The following is an 18,070-nucleotide window of genomic DNA, read 5'->3' on the forward strand; positions in this document are numbered from 1 at the left end:
GTAGTGGATTTTAGTCATAACATACACACTCCCCTCTGACTACACAGGTAACGAATCTTCCTTTTTTCTAAGAAATTGATGAATGCAACTGATCCATATACAATAAATTCCTGCATCAGACTTTCCTTCCTAAAGCACCACACATGACAGCCAGTGACTGGATGGCAGGACACACACACCAGTGGTACGGCTTCAGTTTGATGAGCTCATGCGGCTCCGGGTCCCACCCATGCGGCAGAATCAAAGAGCGAGGGTTTAGTTTCTCATTGAGTCAGGAAAATCACTGGCTTTGTTCCACATGGTTACCTCCGCAAAGGCAAGGCTCAAACTGCACTGCATTTGCCTTTTAAAATCCACACTTCATTGTGGGCTTATTTGACATTGTCAGATCCAGATGTGTGGGAGGTCTTACATGGATTTCCAACATTCACCTCTAACTTTGTGGAACCATCATTAAAGAGGACTAACACAAAACCACTCCCTCGAACTATAATGCTGCAGGTCTAGGGTTTCACATTTGGAGAATAGTGGACTATATACATCTCAATGTGTATGAATTTTTTTTTTGTGCTTTACTATTTTACCAGGCAGGTGTTGGGGGTCTTTCACTGAGAGGCTTTTGGAAAGCTGGTCGATCTTTGGGCCCCTCTGTGCTAACAGTTTTCACACATCACCGACTCTGAAGAATAATGCCATCATTTCAACACACAATAATGAGAGAGTGAGAGAGAGTAAATGAAGCAATGGGAAAGGACAGAGTGAAAGTAGTAAATGTGAGGAGGACTTCAGATATGTGCAATGGAGAGAGGGAGGTAAAATATATGCAGTTGCAGTCAAAATTCATTTATATAAATAACTATTTTTCAACTATTTTTCAAGTGATGTTTAGAGGATAATGGTTTTAATAACTACTTTAACTAATAACTCATTTATTTTATCTTTGCCAGCGGGGTAGTAATATTTTACTAGTTATTTTGCAAGATATTGGCATTCAGCTTAAAGTGAGACCATTCAGCTTAAAGTGAGGGTAACTAGGCAAGTTTGAATAATTAGACAAGATATTAGAGGTTTGTTCTGTAGCCAATCAAAGACAAATATAAGGAGAGGGCTTTGAAATTGTTGATGTTGTTGATACAACATTAAAATGTCAACTTTGCCAGAATATCATGCATGACTGCACTTTATATAAATTTTGTTGAAATTACTGTGGTTCTTTTTAGATTTTCCTCCATCATTTATGTACATTCAGGCCTGTAGCCTTTGAATTTGAATTTGGCTGGTCATTTTCCAGCCTGACCAGCTAAGACCAGGCTGGAAATAGCTGGAAACCAGCCTGGAAATGGCCAAAACCCCTCTAAAACCAGCCTGGTCGACCAGCTAAAACCAGCCAACCAGCCTAGGCTGGTTTAAGCTGGATTTTTCAGCAGGGCTCGTTCATTAGCCGACAATAATACAAGTTTCTGGCACTGCAGCGTCTTGTTGTCATATTTATTTTGCATTGTTTGCTGATTTTATTTAACAAAACTAGCATAAGCCGAGTGTTTAGTGCGAGTTGGTGCTACTTTGCCTTATGGTGAATGCAGTAAGTGACGTATGATCATCAATAACGTTACCTGTTTAGCAGAAAAGTTCATAACATTCAAAAACATAAAAAACTAAATCAAACCTATGAAATGTTCTGCCTTTGTGCTTTGATTTCTTGTTACTACAACCGTAGACAGCGCTAAAGTCCAGCATCTTCACGTAACACTGTCTTGACTAGTGCGGTTGAATGACACTTGTCCTGGGAGCACTGTACCAATGTGGCAGCACTACTGACGCATGCTCAGGGTCCCTATGCAATATCTAGTGTATATATCTATGGTCACCACCCATCTTGAAAAGTTTGCCCCCTCACCAAAAATGGTTAAGATCATGTCCATGTATTGTGCGACAAGTGTATATATTTATTATTGTGACAGGCATATGTAGAGGTTTGTACTTCAAAACACTAGTGTATTATCACTATAATTGATTTAAATATGATAGTTTATCATAAAAATGACAGTTCATATTGTATTTTTAGCTGCATTTTTTTACAGTAAATTTGACCAATTTTTAAGTCTACCGTTAAAGTTGAATATATGTACAACTTTATAAAAAAAGATGCCAGATAATATAGTTTACATTTTGCAACGAGTGCAAATGAAACAGCAAAGTTCAAAACGATTTCAACACCCAGCTCATTTCTCAGGTTTATAAACAAAAACACGTGCCATAAATTCCATTCGATTGAGTCAAGGTGCTAAAGTGTATCTGATGTGTGAGGGCACTCAATGGTTTCATGGTTAACTCACATACTGTAAAAATCCATATAATGAAGGAATAAAGGTCCTGATCTTTGGAATGAATGTGGATCAGCACACATCCGACTCTCCCTAAGTAAACAGGCATGATACAGACAGCAAAACCGACGTCTTCATAGATGATGGAGTGTACAGTTACACTGAGCTCCATGTGTGCGTTTGTATACTGTTTGTGACAGGTGGGGATTCCCATTCTTTGTGCATTTTTGAGCAGATAAGGGGTATTTCAAAAGCAATCTGTTGAGTGTTCAGGTTGCTAATTACAGGACAGGAGTGTGGTTTAGACTTACACGCCACACGCACCAGAAAATACAGTTTTCTGTGTTAGGAAAGCTGAAGCTGCTGCATCCCTGAGGTAAAGGATGCATTTAGCACGTCTTCTTCATGAATTCTCATGTACGGACTAGCAAGAGTGAAAACATGAACATGAGTGTGTGTGTGTGTGTGTGTGTGTGTGTGTGTGTGTGTGTGTGTGTGTGTGTGTGTGTGTGCGTGCGTGTGTGTGTGTGTGTGTGTGTGTGTTTGACTCTGTTGTGGCACAGTATGTTATGACTGTTTTTTCTTTCAAATTGTCAAAACAAACATAGGAAAGACTGATAGAGGAAAAGAGTGTTTCAGTAGACTAATTAACTATAATTAAAGACATCTAAAAACAAATACTGCTGCTATCTGATAGCTTGAAGCTATGCAGAACAAAACAACAGTACAATTTACACTTACCAATTAATTTAAAGTGTCCTAATTTCATAATAGCACTGAAATAAAACAAACAAATCTAAAATGTCTGTGTAATGTATATATGCATTTTGTGAGAAGTAATTGACGATGGATCATTAAATAATTTTAGGGATAATTTACAGCGATATAAGCGAGAGAGAGAGAGAGAGCAAAATAGGAGAGGTTTTACAAAGTGCTTTTTTTGTACAGCTCAAATATAATTTACATAAAAGACGTTTAAACAACAGCAAAACAACAGCTAAAATTATTAAAATGGCTGGAAAGGATTTTAATGACATGTGTGGTTACCCGATGATCATACAATCATATTTTTGTTTGTTTGCTTCATGATGGTTTTCTCCAACATAGGCTCATTCTGAAATCGTAGCCCTATATACATTTCTGGAGATCATGAATTATGTAACCAGAGCTAAGTATGGCTGAATCTTTCAAATGAACGCTACGGAGCGGTATGATGCCATTCTTTTTCTCACTTACCAGCTGACTAAGTACCTCCATATTGACAGCTTTTCCAATGTTACCAGTTTGTCCGGTAGCTCGACATGTACGTTGGCGGACTTAAGATGCAGAGCATAGTCAACGGCAACAATGGGGTTTGAGTCCAGTGAGGAACAAAAGCTAAAAAAACTATAAAAAAAACAAAAAAAAACTCAACAATAAAATAAAGAAATAAATAACAGGGTGAGAATGTGGTAAAATCTAAAAATGTGGTAAAAATCAGGGGGCTTTTCTTTTTCTGCATTGCTTTTTAAAACACTGAGGTTAGGTTTAGGGAAGGGGTGGGTGGCACTATTGGTTGATTAATCAGTCAGTAAGTCAGTCAGTCGACAGCAGGTGTGAATGGCACTCGTGACAAATCTGAGATCTCAAAAAGCATGCACAGCAGCCTCTAGTGGATTCGCGGATACAAAAACTGCAAAAAAATAAATAAAAAAAATGTAGCTCCTGGGATGTATTTTGATCTCTTCAGAAATGTATAGGTATGTAATGGGTACACAATCAGTATGAGCCTTAGTTGGTTTTCTCTGAACAATTAAACTGCCTGCTTTCCTTCAGAAAACCCCCCATGTTCTACACTTACAGCATCTTTTGTATATCTGAACCCTTTCCAGCAGCGACTGTATGTTTGTAAGATCCATCGTTTCACACTGAAGACAACTGAGGGACTCAAACACATCTATAAAAAATTCTCATTGATGCTCCAGAAGGAAACATGCTGGTGGTAAAAACTTTTAAACAGGATGACGAGGTCCCATTTTTTCTTATTTTGTTGAAATATTATTATTATTTTTCCATTTACTACCACCCTATGAAAGTAACAGAAGATACTAGCAAGTTTGCCAAAAGACAAATTAAGTACAATTTACCTTGATTTTCAAATTATAAAAGTTCTATATACTGCATTTGATGTATAAATTTTTTATTCTTCTTCTGTGTACTGTTCTAAGGAATAAACAAACACACAAACAAACATCTACTCTTTTAGGTTGAGACAGGCACATGGCTGCTTGTCCCAGCATTGTCCAACACACCCACAAATGCATAAACCTGACACGCACCCACTTCCCTACATACCGATTTTACAAGACACACAGATACAAGCTAAACATCTGTCTGAAGACACAACAACACTATCTAGCTCCAGAGGCACATGAGCATCTGTAAAGTGACGACAGTACAGGAATACCAATCCAGGAAAATGTCATTCATTAAGAGAAAAATTCCAGGTGTAAAAGTATCTTCCACAGCTTTTACAAAATGCCCATCTGTAGCAGAGGAATGGCATTCCACCAGTCCACAACAAGCCGCCACTTGTGCAGCATGTCGCAAGGAAGCTGAGACCACCGCAGGAGACATTCAAGCAAAATAACTGTTTGTGAATATTGTAGAAAACCTTTCGAAAAAGATCAAGTTCAAGACCAAAATCAGTTCATATTTACAGCATTTGTGCATGCAATATGAAAATATACTGTATTTTATATTCAATTAAATTTTAAAAAATCATTGGATTTACTATAGTTTTTATAGTAAGTGGTTGCAAAAAAAATTATATAGGCTTAATTTTATTAATTCATTCATTCATTTTCGGCTTAGTCCCTTTATTAATTTGGGGTCGCCACAGCGAAATGAACCACCAACTAATCCAGCATATGTTTTACAGAGCGGATGCCCTTCCGGCTGCAACCCATCACTAGGAAAAATCCATACACTCTCATTCACACACATACACTATGGACAATTTAGTCTACCCGCATGTTTTTGGATTGTGGAGGAAACCGGAGCACCTGGAGAAAACCCACGCGAACACGGGGGGAAGATGGAAACTACACACAGAAATGCCAACTGACCTAGCCATAGCTCGAACCAGTGACCTTCTTGCTGTGATGCAAACGTGCATCATTAAATGCAGCCCATTTAAATTAAATGTATTAATGTTCATGTCAGGATTCTTCCAGTTTAGTCTTGTTAATTCTTGTTTTGGTGGCAGAGTCCAGACACTGTCCTGTCTAGTATGTTGTGAACTAGTCTAGTATGTAGAAGACTCGAGCTGAGCACTCATTCCTGTCATTGTCTTTCTTCATCTTTGTATGAGCGCCGTCTTGGTTGCGCTTGGGCCATGCTTGGGATGCACGTTCTCTTCCCAGTGTTTGTGTTTGTTTTGTCTGCATCATGCAGTTTTATTCTCAGCTCCTCAGTCTAGCTGGTTATGGTTGGCGCTGAGATGGAACATGCATGTCGCATGTGTGAGTTCACGGTAAGTGTTTTCATTTATTATGTGCTCGTGTCCTGTGTTCTGTTTGTGTTGTGTAAGCATATAGCTTCATGTTTACATTGCGGCCTAACCCAAACTGTGACAGTTCAGCTTAAATTGTTTGTTTAAATTCAACCCATATCAATTTTTTGCAACCTCTTACCTAACAAAATTGTAGCAAATCCAATAAATCTATTTTTCAGTGTAATAGGACTTTGTACTGTATAAACTTTGTACTGTATAAATCCAAAGGGTTTTGATTTGATCAAAACCCTTTGAAATATTTTCGAAATGTTAAAAAACAGCTGTGAAATCATGACATCTACAGTATATTAACCAATTTATACAGCTAAACAGAATGTTTTCTTCTCACTAGAAGTTATTCTGTAAATCGAGATGATGGTATTAGGTTAGGTAGGTAGGTTGTTGGTATGGTTACATATATTGCAGCCATATATTCAATCATAGTTGTCCAAGTATTATTGGCATGGAAACTAAAGTCCATTCGCAACTTCCACATACAGTACTTGGTGTGTTACAGAAGTTATAATACACAAGAGAGGAACTGTAGATTCAGATTGTTTGAAATGGGACTGGGTAGTTTCACTGTTTATGTCAAGTTATATTGGCTCTCACTGCTCACTTCTGTTCTAGCAACACAATCTCACGACAATTCACAACTTTTTGATTTAGTGGCTAATTCGTATTAATTTGTATCATCTCATTTGTACAATTTAGTACGATTTCCTTATCCCTCAATGATGTGTTTAGGGGTGGGGTTGGGTGCCACGCTTCCTTTTCAAAGTAAAAAAAAAAGAATTTATACGAATTAGCTACTAAACTAACAAAATGTAAAATAGATAAGTTTCATCGTGAGATCAGGCTGGGTCTAGACAGAATAACTTTGGAGTGTGCCAATGATTATTTTTGATTAATTTTACATTCTTATTCTGAAAATTACAGTTTTTGCTAACTAAATTAACTGGTCATTTGGAGCACTGGCTACAGCTAAGGTTAAGGGCAGATGTTCTATATCATTCTACACACAGTACATGTGCTTTTGCGTTATAGCTCACAAATGAAAAAATGGGCCAGCATAGACAATGCACTGTCAAACCCAGTGCTGGAATGTGAAATCAAAACAGATAGTGAACCTGCAGGCATGGACAAACCAAGACAGCCATTGTTATTTGAAGTCAAACAAACGTGATCTAACGCTTGACAACACAACATCGAAAATTCCTTCAAATACAGATGAAACCGATAATGGTGCAATAAAGCGCTTACAGGGAGTACAATGCTTAAGCAATGCTCTGTAAATCTGGCAGACCCACAGATTTAGTCAGTTTATTTCAAAACAGACCAAAGTTCACCAGGTACACATACTGTAAGACAAACAGAGGCATTCCATTACAATGGCACACGCTCACACACCTTGATCATATTCCTTGTACAATTATTAACATCCAGTCTCACTGACCCATTTCGAGTAAAGAAAGTCGAATGAGCTCCAGATAATAAACTTGTGCTGGTGCCAGAGAAAAAACAAATCCAGGTTATACGGTATGTGATGATTAGCATTTGAATTCCAGAGGACATGCTTTTGGATAACGATTTAACGGGTTACAGAGTTAAAAATCTCAAAATCCTGCCTGTCTCATATGTATATAGATAGTCAAAACACAACTTTTTGTAAATTATGATGTCACAGAATCAGATGACCAGGGGCCTCATGTACGAAGACTTGCGTTGAAATCATACTAAAACATTGCGTAAGCAAAGCTGCAAATGTGCGTACGCAGTAAAAAATTCAGATGTATGAAACACTGCGTATAAGCCGGATCACACGCATATTCTCTTTGAACATCCGAATGAACGTGAAACTGAGTGCAACATGCATGAGCGCAAAACCCCTCTCTGCCTCCTTCACCGTATGAATATGCTAATGACTCTACTTTGGCAAAACCAAACGAAGAAGCAATGGCAAAGCAAGCAAAAAGAGAAACTTTGAACATAATGTGAATTAAAGGTGCGCTTATGGGAGGTAGACTGGAGAAAAGTGGTGTTGTTTGCAAGTTTGTCCTCCGGAATTAATAACAAAAGAAAAGAATAGAATGGGAGAGTTTAGCTGACGCGGTAACACAGCAAGGTCTCGTTGGACATCTCGTTGGAATGAGCTAATAGAGTGATAGTTGAGCAGACTTCAGCAGCGTGAGTGGCATAGCTCATAAAGCGCATGACAACGTGTTTTGACACTATCATTCCTGAACCCGGCTCGAATCCAGCGTCTGATGAACTTATTTTTCTTTTTTCCCCATTACATATCAAATTTTGCCTACTCTTCATCACATGCACGTACGCCAGGCATGAAGTTGGCGTGAACCAACGCTCATTCTCATGTTCATTTCACCGTTAGTAAATTCAAACGTGAGCATGAAACCTGGCGTACTCAAAGTTTTTATGTGTACGCAGCGTTGATACATGAGGAGGAAGAACATTGCATGTAAAAGGAAGCAGATTGCTTTGATTGTGCTGCAGGCACTGCTAACATTATTAGCACTATTACAAACAATACCTGGTAATGCTGTATCAACTATACTAACAGCGAAGACGCAGTAACAGTTATTTCGTTATTTTTAGATTTATGTGTGTTCGCCTTCTCGTGTTTAAATTTATTTTCTGTACTAAAGAATTAGGATTTCATGTTCATGCTAACTGTTACCTTCTGTGATTTTAGTGTATCCTGCAGTTCTGTATGTGCTTGTTTATAGTGCCATATAAAGGTGTGACATACATATAATCGTTTTAAATTTTCCAATTCCCATGCAAACATTTCTTAAAAATGATACATATATAGAGACAAAACAAATGAAAAAAAAAAACATGATCATTGCCATGTGGACATTAGCTGCGTCCCAAATGCCACACTATACACTATGCACTCAAGCACTATGTACTTATGCACTTACACACGCAACAGCATAGTATATGTATGTAGTGTCATCCCAAATGGAACACTAATGTTTTTTTACTAAGCGAAAATTCAAACCGTTTTCCTGATGACATTTGACGGTTGCCAAATCAGTGAAATAAATGAACAAACTATCAAATAATACCTGCCATAAGTAGAACTGCATTCACAATCGTGAGGCTCTATAATCACTCTCGTAGGAGAATTTTGCTTTCTTAATCCAAAACAAATAAAGTTATCCAACGTGTGCACCCGATAGCTCCGCCCCTTCCACTACGTGAGCAAAGCAGTGGTCATTGAATGTGTGAAGTGTCAATCATTTCACACCTAATCTCACCGGTTAAATGAGTGCATCATCTGGGTAATTAAAGTGCACTTATTATTTATAGAGTTTTCAGTTCGAACGCACTACTTGCACTATTATACTACAAAATGGCGTAGAATAGTTCATAAGTATGTGATTTGGGACGCACCTTTAGTGTTCTATTTGGGATGACACTACATGCATATACTCGGCTGTTGAGTGTGTAAGTGCAAAAGTACATAATGCATACGTGCATATATAAAGCGCCATTTGGGATGCAGCTATAGCCTTATTCATTTGAAGGCTGTTTAACATCACTTCACCGATGCAGACTCTTCCACAACATTCCTTTCATGTTCTAAATTCAAGCTGAAGCTTTAAACTGAGCTGTCTGATCCAAAGAAACAAAATAAAAATGCAGATTATATCTTAAAATCAGAAATTTTTAATCTTCAGGTGAAGAGAATGTGCTCACAAATCACACTAATGTCTGATGTTAGCTAACACTATGCCCTAAATAGTCAGCCAAATGCTCAAGCAAGCAAAGATTTTATTATTAAAATTGCTTAGATTGAAAAATATATATTAATTAACCAACAATTAGCATCTTTGGAAGTTTTTAAACAGTGCTAAATGCGTAATGAATTGCCAGATCATAATGAAGCTAAAAAGAAGAACCTGATTTTTGGAAGAGCGTCCACTGTAATAGGAAACTAGAAGAGAAGCGATAGAAAGTAAAATGAGGCAAGTAGGGCTGCAATACCGAATCGATTAAATCGATTACTAAAAGTGTTGGCAACTAATTACATAATCAATTTGTTGTGTCGCGCAACACATAGATGTTTAATTATTAACAAACTTGCATTAAGCATGGAGTGGAGTGAACGCACTCTGCCTTATCTGCACACTGATGCCAGCAGAGTTCAGCACCTCATAGAAAGGAAGGAGCAAAAAAAACGAGCGGAGGTAATGTTAGAGGAAAGATACGCGGCGAAGGCAGAACAATTTGTGCGACCCTAGTTATCCAAGGTGTGGGAGCATTTCACACTAAATAAACAAAAAAAAGTGTGTTAATGGCCTAATATGCAAAATTGATGATGAGAGCACCACAACAATGATCCAGCACCTGAAACGCAAACATGTTGGAGTCTAATGAGGAGGAAGGGAGCAACAGCAGGGTAAATCACTACAAAATCCTACTTTTGTTCTGTTTTGATATGAGGAACGTAACAGTCCCTGTCTGCCTACTATCCCTGGTGCTGGTGTGTACTTGTTATCCAGCTTGACAAGCATGACGTGAAAAATTCTGAGCTTTGTTGCGTTAGCTGGCGCTGAGCCAGAGAACTAAGTGTCATACTATCACAATTATGCTGTGTTTTTAACCACCCAATGCTTATTTTATGTTTTAGACATGTAAATACACACAAGTGCTAGTAAAACAATACATTTAGAGTTTGCAAAATACAAGAAAGTCTATGGAAGTCTAACAATTTATTCAAATATAATTTGCAGGTGTGTATTATTCATATCAGGTACACGAAGTGAAAGTAACAATAAAGTTCACTCTGTTCTTCACAGCTGGCCAGCCACTTACTAGTATGCATTTTGGGAGTAACTGATGAATTTACATGCTAAATCCTGCATGTTGTGCTTTTATGAATGAGGCAAACATGCAGCAGCAAGTAAACATGGTCATGCCCATCTCACGTTACAGATCCCAATCAAGATCATTTATACATCTTTTAAGCAACAAAAACACTCACATGTTTTTGTTAACCAGTTAAACTCTGCTGCTATTTTGGGAATTCCGCTTGGATTTTTCCGCCTGAATTTAAAAGCTTCCCAAATCCACATGCAGAGGTGCAAATTTTTTATCATTGTAAAGAAAACCCTTTGAATTTTCATAAAACACTATTGAAAGAGTTTAAAATATCTGTAGTGTTGTCAGTGTTATAATAAACACCTAAAAAGGCGCTTTTTGTATTTTTTTTATGAACTCAAATTTGAAAGTGCACCTTTTAGGTTCTGTGTGGTCTAGTGTGCTGTAATTAATTTTGGTGGTTCCTGCACATGTCTGTAATCATAGGAAAAAAGAAAAATGTCTCTACTATAATCTATGCAAAAGTTATTGTATTCCAACTGATGAGAGGTGCTATTCAAGCCTCAATATTTTCATATTTCACTATTCTTTTGTTTGATCAAACATTATTCACTGTGTTTGGACCACATCAGAGATAAAAAAGGATAACTTATGCACATCACCTCAAAAACAGGAAACATGTCCCTGAAGCACACAGCTGTCTGTGCTATCTGGGGTTGCTTAGTGATCATAAATGTATTGTTTTCATTTCTGCGCCTTGGAAAAACCGCGATTCATTTAGCAACTTTTTGATATGTGAATGTAATTCAGTAAAAAGAATGCTAGAACCATATAAGCACCGGCAAGAGCTTTCATTTGAGCTATAACTTGTACATGTGTCATATGAAAAATATGAAAATGAACTAATGTAAAATACCTAGCTTGGGTATCCAAAATACTGTGTATTTAATTGTAATCAACTTTTGTACAGTAGAATAAAAACCAAAGTGATTCATAGAGTTCCGCAGAGTTTATTGGAATATCAGGTAGTTGATGACATGATGAGCAAGTGTGTGAATATTTTCTATTAAAATGGAAAACCATAATAAAAGGGATACATCTGTCATACAGCGGTGTGTCACATCATGTGACAAACATGACGCATCGCTACGAAAACATTAAGGGTGAGCGTTCAAAAATCATGATCGCCTAACATATTTTAATCTCTAGCTTCAATAATAATCATTTGGATGTTTATGAGAATGGCAATCAGGCATATGTTGAGAGAATGTAGAAATGGCCTAAAAACGTTGTTTATATTAAAGCCCCTTAACATTTTTTTACAAATCCTTGTTTTATGATGTAACGATACTTATATTATCGATAGTATTAAAAATAATGACACTTCACATTCAATCCATCCGCCCTTAGTTATTAACCAGTGTTTGTTTCCCCTGTGCATCAGATGGATGTCATTGCACAGCTTGGAAAGGCTATAGATCTTTTAAAATAACTCAGATTTTATCTATGAGTAATATACACTTTCAATGGCCTGGGGGTGAGTAAATCACAGACTCTCTCCCTTTAAGTACTATCTGATTGTCACTTTACTATCCCATGAGGCCACAGAAGAGGAGCTGTTCATTATGTGACTGATGGATGCTGTAATTGCATGTCAACGATAAAAATGACATTGACATTCCAACTATATATATATATAACATACTATTTTTTGCAGACCCACTGTTCCTGTCTCTTTAATTTCAGACACAGCTCAGTTCGTGATGTCAGATTGTTTGAGGTGCAGTTGCGATAAAGTATATAATGGACATAATTTTGATGACTTTTGTTCAGAATAGCCTTCACTTTGGGTGCGTACCTTCAGTATGATGTCTAAACTTGTTGTCTGGCTAGGCTGCTGGAAAAGAGCCATTATAAAAAGTTTTTTTTTTCCATTTCCAGAAGTCAGTTTTTGCAGTCATTTAATCTTATAAGAGTAGTACTTATGATATGAATAAAGATTCAGTCATCTAGCTAAAAGACTGATGATTGATCCTGATGAAATAACAAATGATGCATTCATAATTGCGCTGTGCTAATATGAGAATAATGGGCCAAACTGAGCGTGTTGATCGCTCTCTCTCTCTTTCCCTCCCATGTCAAAACTAATGGCCGTCCTCAGCACTGTTCTCATTCCTTTCTCTGTGAAGAGCCCTATTGAAAACCACTCTTATTTCTCCACTTCTGTAACTCTTATTAAGCTTTCATTTTCTTTCGTTTTAACACTAACATCAGAGAGTGAAATTTACTGGACTTTAATGAGTGCCTCCTGGATTGGCAACAGGACTAGAAGCAAATTAATCAAATTAATGCAAAATAGTTATAAAATGCATAAATAATTCAGTATATTTAACACATGGTCAATAGTATCTAAAGTATAATGCAAAAGCTTCATCAACATTTGCCTTTGTTTTTATTTTTAGTGCTTGTTTCATTTTTAGGGGTTACTCTTGGATCATTTGCTTACAAAAAAAATAATAAATACATAATAAATAATAAATAAATGAATTAAATAAATAAATATACATTTTACATGTATACATATATTAGGTCCTGGTTTGCTCAGTGTTTACAGTGTTTTGTGTGTGTGTGTATTTTGGGTTGAACATGTTTGGTGTACGTGTATACTTCAAATTTGTAATTAAAATTTAATTAAAATGCACCAGTCTTTATCTGGCAGAGGATAAATAAGTTATTTTGAAGAATGTTGGAAAGTTACACCACTATGATCATTAACAACCTAGCGGCTGCAATAATATGGGGTAATATGCAGTTTCCCAAAGAACTACAAATCCGCCGGTAAATGGACTACAAGGTCCAGTCATGCACCACTCACATGGACCTGTTCTGTATTCTACTGATTACACACACTCACAGCCGGAGGATTGTCTGGGACTGATTACATGTACTTTAAATACAGCACACACGCACGCATGCGCACACACACACACACACACACACACACACACACACACACACACACACACACACACACACACACACACACACACACACACACATACATCTTTGCTAAGTCTTGTTGTACTGTTACTGTGAACATTATGATGCGGTTTCCTTGCCTTGCTTTGCTGTGTTTTGACCCTCACCTTGTTTGTTTGTGTATGTTGCTTGCTGCCTGTACTAACCATTTGCTTGTTTAATGACTACAAATCTGGATCTGGATTGCCTTTATACATCTCTTTGACCCTGTTGACCGTTGCCTGCCTGACCATCCAGTTAATAAACCTGCATTTGCATCTGCACCTTCTTTGTCCAGCGTCCCCTCATATAACATACACATGGTTGCCAAAGTAGGAATGGATTTGAACCTTTTTTAGAATATTTTCTTTTGTTTTTACCGGTAAAAGAAAACTGTTTGGTAAATGGTTTAGAACCGGGGTGTCCAAACTCGGTCCTGGAGGGCTGGTGTCCTGCAGATTTTAGCTTCAACTACAATTAGACACACCTGGACCAGCTAATCAAGCTCTTACTAGGTATACTAGAAACTTCCAGGCAGGTGTGTTGAGGCATGTTGGAGCTAAGCTCAGCAGGACACTGGCCATCCGTGACCGAGTTTGAGCACCCCTGGCTTAGAATTTTTCATTTTGGGTGAACTATCCATTAAACCTTTGTACGTCATATAAAAATGCCACAAAATATCTAAGACCTTGTGTGTTATATCAAAGTATTTGCAAAACATCAACAGAGTTCTCCCTACACTTGTTTTTCAGTGCTGGCTGCAGGTGTATCGTTTTCTCTTCATAATACATATACCTTTCATTCTGAAACACAAAGCAGCAAGTAAAGGCAACACAATGCCTCTGATTACAGCTCTTCAGAAGCAGAAAGGCCAGGCACAAATGCTAAAGAAGAGAGGGGGTAACAGGTTGGTCATGTTTTCATTTGCTTAAGTCTGGATTGTTTTGTGTTGAAAAGGGCTCTCGTGGGAGCTACTGTGAAAGACCTCCCGGGTGGGGGTCTCTGCCTTTGAACTTCACTTTTTAAAAGAGCTTATGCCTCACTCTTCTCAGACTTTGATAATCGCATGGGATTGTCGGTGTTGTCATCAGTCATTTTATGATCCCACCTAAAACTATTTAACTGATATTTGGAAAGTAAAGAGACATCAGCACCAAACTCTAGTTCATGCAGAAATTGTTTGACTTACCAAGAAGCAGAACACTGAAATATCTCTCCATCATTATGGGCTATAAAATCAACATGAGCAGCTGGTTTCCAGGGGCCTGCAATAAAAAGAATAATTGGTTCATTAGTTACTGGTCTAAACTGAAATGTGAAATAAAAGCATTATGATCTGACTTTAATATTTGTAAAATTATGCTAAATATGACAAATACAAAACAAAAATAATAGTCATACTGAATATAAATGTAAATTCACTCTTTGCCAGTATTTTTAGTGTTTTAAACAAAGACATTTGTTGGACAAAGATATCATGGATATTTCTGTCTATGAAAGCGCTATCAGAATTTATCTAAAATATCTTAATTTCTCTTCTGAAGATGAAAGAAGGTCTCAGGTAATTAAAACTACAGTACATGAAGGTGAGAAATTAATAATAAATTGTGATTTTTGGATGAACTAACCCTTTAAGTGAAGTTTTTAAACTAATTTCGAGGGGAACACGTGATATAATTGACTGCAGCTGGCCGCCTATCTACACTCATTAGTTAGCCAATCAGATCTATCCTAACTTATAATAGCCTAGCTAGATATTACTCCCTTATCTTCGTTTTCCGAAGAAACCCCCCATCCACCCCCTTTCTCCTCCTTTCCTGCTTTAAAAAGGGGAGCTCACGAGAACCACCTGATCTCGTACTCCGCTCACATGCTCTATGGACCTGGCGGGAGCCCTGGGCTCAACTATCTCCGAGCTCAGGGTTCTCTCCCGGGACAGCATGCCAAACCTGCTAACAGTTGTCAAGCAATATCTACAGTAAGTGTGAACTCTTGAAATGGTATTTAATGCACCTTTGCTATTCAGAAAACAACCATAAATGTAAAGACAATGCAGCTATAAAATAGAATAGAACAGTGCTTACAGTTTGTCGCATCAATCAAGTAAAATCACTGTAAACCAAGGTTTCTTGAAATGTCACTGCCTATAAATAAGCTGATTAGTTTTAGCTTGCAGAAAAGCAACTGTAACTCAAATAAAGATTCACTGCATACGAAGTCCACACAACACATCCAACATTGAGCTACAACAGCAGAGCACAACAGTGACAGTCCTGTCAAACTGAGGCTACAATCCACACAGGTTCAACAAAAGTAGACAACAGAAGACTGTAAAAATAAATGTGGGTCTAATCTGCCTGGTATCAACAGTTAAGGCTGTTGTTGGTTTAATGGTGTGGAGGAAGTCTCTCTGGCAAACGTTGGGCTGCTTAGTATCAGCTGAGCACCATTTAAATGTTACAGCCTACATCAGTGGTTTATCGATACTCAAATGTGACCACAATCAGTTCTAAGATGCACTGGAAAATTAAAAGGAACAGCCAACAATACATTGAATGACTCATAATTAGATTTTTATTTTTACAAATCATTAAGATTTTAAGTAAAGATCTTCCAAAATTGCATTTAGTAACCTTTTGATTAGTAACATAGATTGCTGACTCATTTGGACAACTTTAAAGGCAATTTACTCATTATTTAAACATTTTTGAACCCTCAGATTTTTAAATAACTGTATCTCGGTCAAATATTGTTCAACCCTAAACTGTAAAAAAGGCTTTCCTACAATTTATTCAGGTAGTCCCAACATAAACTGATTAAGTTAACCTAACAAATTTTAGTGAATTGAACATAAGACAATTAAGTTGTCCCAAAAAAATCTCAAGAAAAGCGTTAAGCTTGTTTGACATGTTTTGAACAAGCTGTGCACTTCTTTTAGTATAACAAATCATTTGATGGAAATCTTATTTACTCAGATTTGATATATTTGATATAAATATATATGATATATATTCCATAGTCAGCAGGAGATTTTGGCCCAATTTAGTGGGGAAATATACATCATGGGTGTGCAGTTGACAAAAATCTACCAACTGCGAGATGCCATCATGCCAATATGAACCAAAATCCCTGAGGAATGTTTTCAACTTGTTGAATCTCTGCCATGATTTACTAAAGCAGTTCATATAATAGTTATTATGTAATTAAATTAAAGAAATGTTTTTGTATATACAAGTATATAACAGGTTACAATTTATATGATATTAGTGCACAACAGTCATAACAAACAAAGCAATTAAACTAGAAAATCCACCTAATTCATATATTAAAAACAAGAAAAAAGTTACAAGCTGAGAGTGTAGGCAGCTTTTTGTGTGAGCATGAGTGTGAGAATGATGAGCTCAAGAGAGGAGCATTCCCCAGTCTACAGGCTCTTCAGCGGGCTGCTGGTGAGAGGAGTGACAGGTCAGATCCAGCACACAATACCACAGCCTCTGTTTCCCACACAGCTGCCACAAAACCCTCTACACTTACTCAACTACTACACTGAACAAACTACTTACATCAGTAAATACATGCAAGACACAGCCATGGAAATAAGTTAAAGACTGATAAAAGGACTACAACCAAAATTTTATTAAATCAAAAAAGATTTACAGATGAAACCACAAAAATGTTCTGAAACAAAATAATTTTCTGTCACATGGGACGTACAATCAGACATCACAGTGCCTAAAATCTAGACCATCATCATGATGCCTCACAGATAAAGAGCGCATCAGAACACTGTCAAAGCAAAGAAGAAGAAGAAAAGACAGAGATAATAATTAACAGGATAAAAACAGGATTTAAAGTCAAAACTGGCAGATAAAGCCTGCATGACTTGCACATCACCTGCATCTACATAGACCAACTACAAGCACAATATAATCTTGGATTTTTTTTAATCTAAAGTCTTATATGTAAAACACAATAAAAACACAGTACTCACGCAGCCATGCAAGCTCACAAATATCCTTTGGATAGAGATTTTCTAAGAAAAAGAAAATCCTTGGAGGGAAAAAGGTTGTAAATGTGTGAGGCTGAGGGTTTGTAATGAAAAAAAAGTGTGAGTGTTTAAAGTTAAGTAAAAAAAGACCTTTACAGGCACAACTGGCCTTTTCGGACAAAAACAGAGGGAATGGCTTAAGCCAATCAGAGTTAGCGAAAAAAACGTTTCCCCACCCAGCAATGGGTTGAATGAAGAGCGATTCTCATTCAAATGCAGCTGTCACTCTGAAAGCCGCTGTGTGAAAGGGGGAACTGGTCTCCAGGCTGACGGAATGCACTGAACCATTCTTTA

General features: G+C 37.3%; 1 protein-coding gene across 2 annotated transcripts in view; it reads right to left on the reverse strand.

Moving 5' to 3' along the window:
- Positions 1–18,070, reverse strand: part of lamb2l (laminin, beta 2-like) — a 75,798-nt gene that overhangs the window by 47,990 nt on the left and 9,738 nt on the right. Inside the window, exons 1-2 of one of the 2 annotated variants that reach the window (XM_005162121.6) lie at positions 17,720–17,825; positions 14,918–14,993 (exon numbers count right to left, since the gene is read on the reverse strand). In XM_005162121.6, the coding sequence (XP_005162178.1) occupies positions 14,918–14,951 (34 nt within the window). In that variant the 5' untranslated portion in view covers positions 14,952–14,993; positions 17,720–17,825. Of the gene's footprint in view, positions 1–14,917; positions 14,994–17,719; positions 17,826–18,070 lie in introns of those variants that run through there. The other variant, XM_687746.11, reaches the window with a different exon arrangement.

This window comes from Danio rerio, chromosome 23, assembly GCF_049306965.1.
Source record: "Danio rerio strain Tuebingen ecotype United States chromosome 23, GRCz12tu, whole genome shotgun sequence".
NCBI classification, from domain to species: Eukaryota; Metazoa; Chordata; class Actinopteri; order Cypriniformes; family Danionidae; genus Danio; species Danio rerio.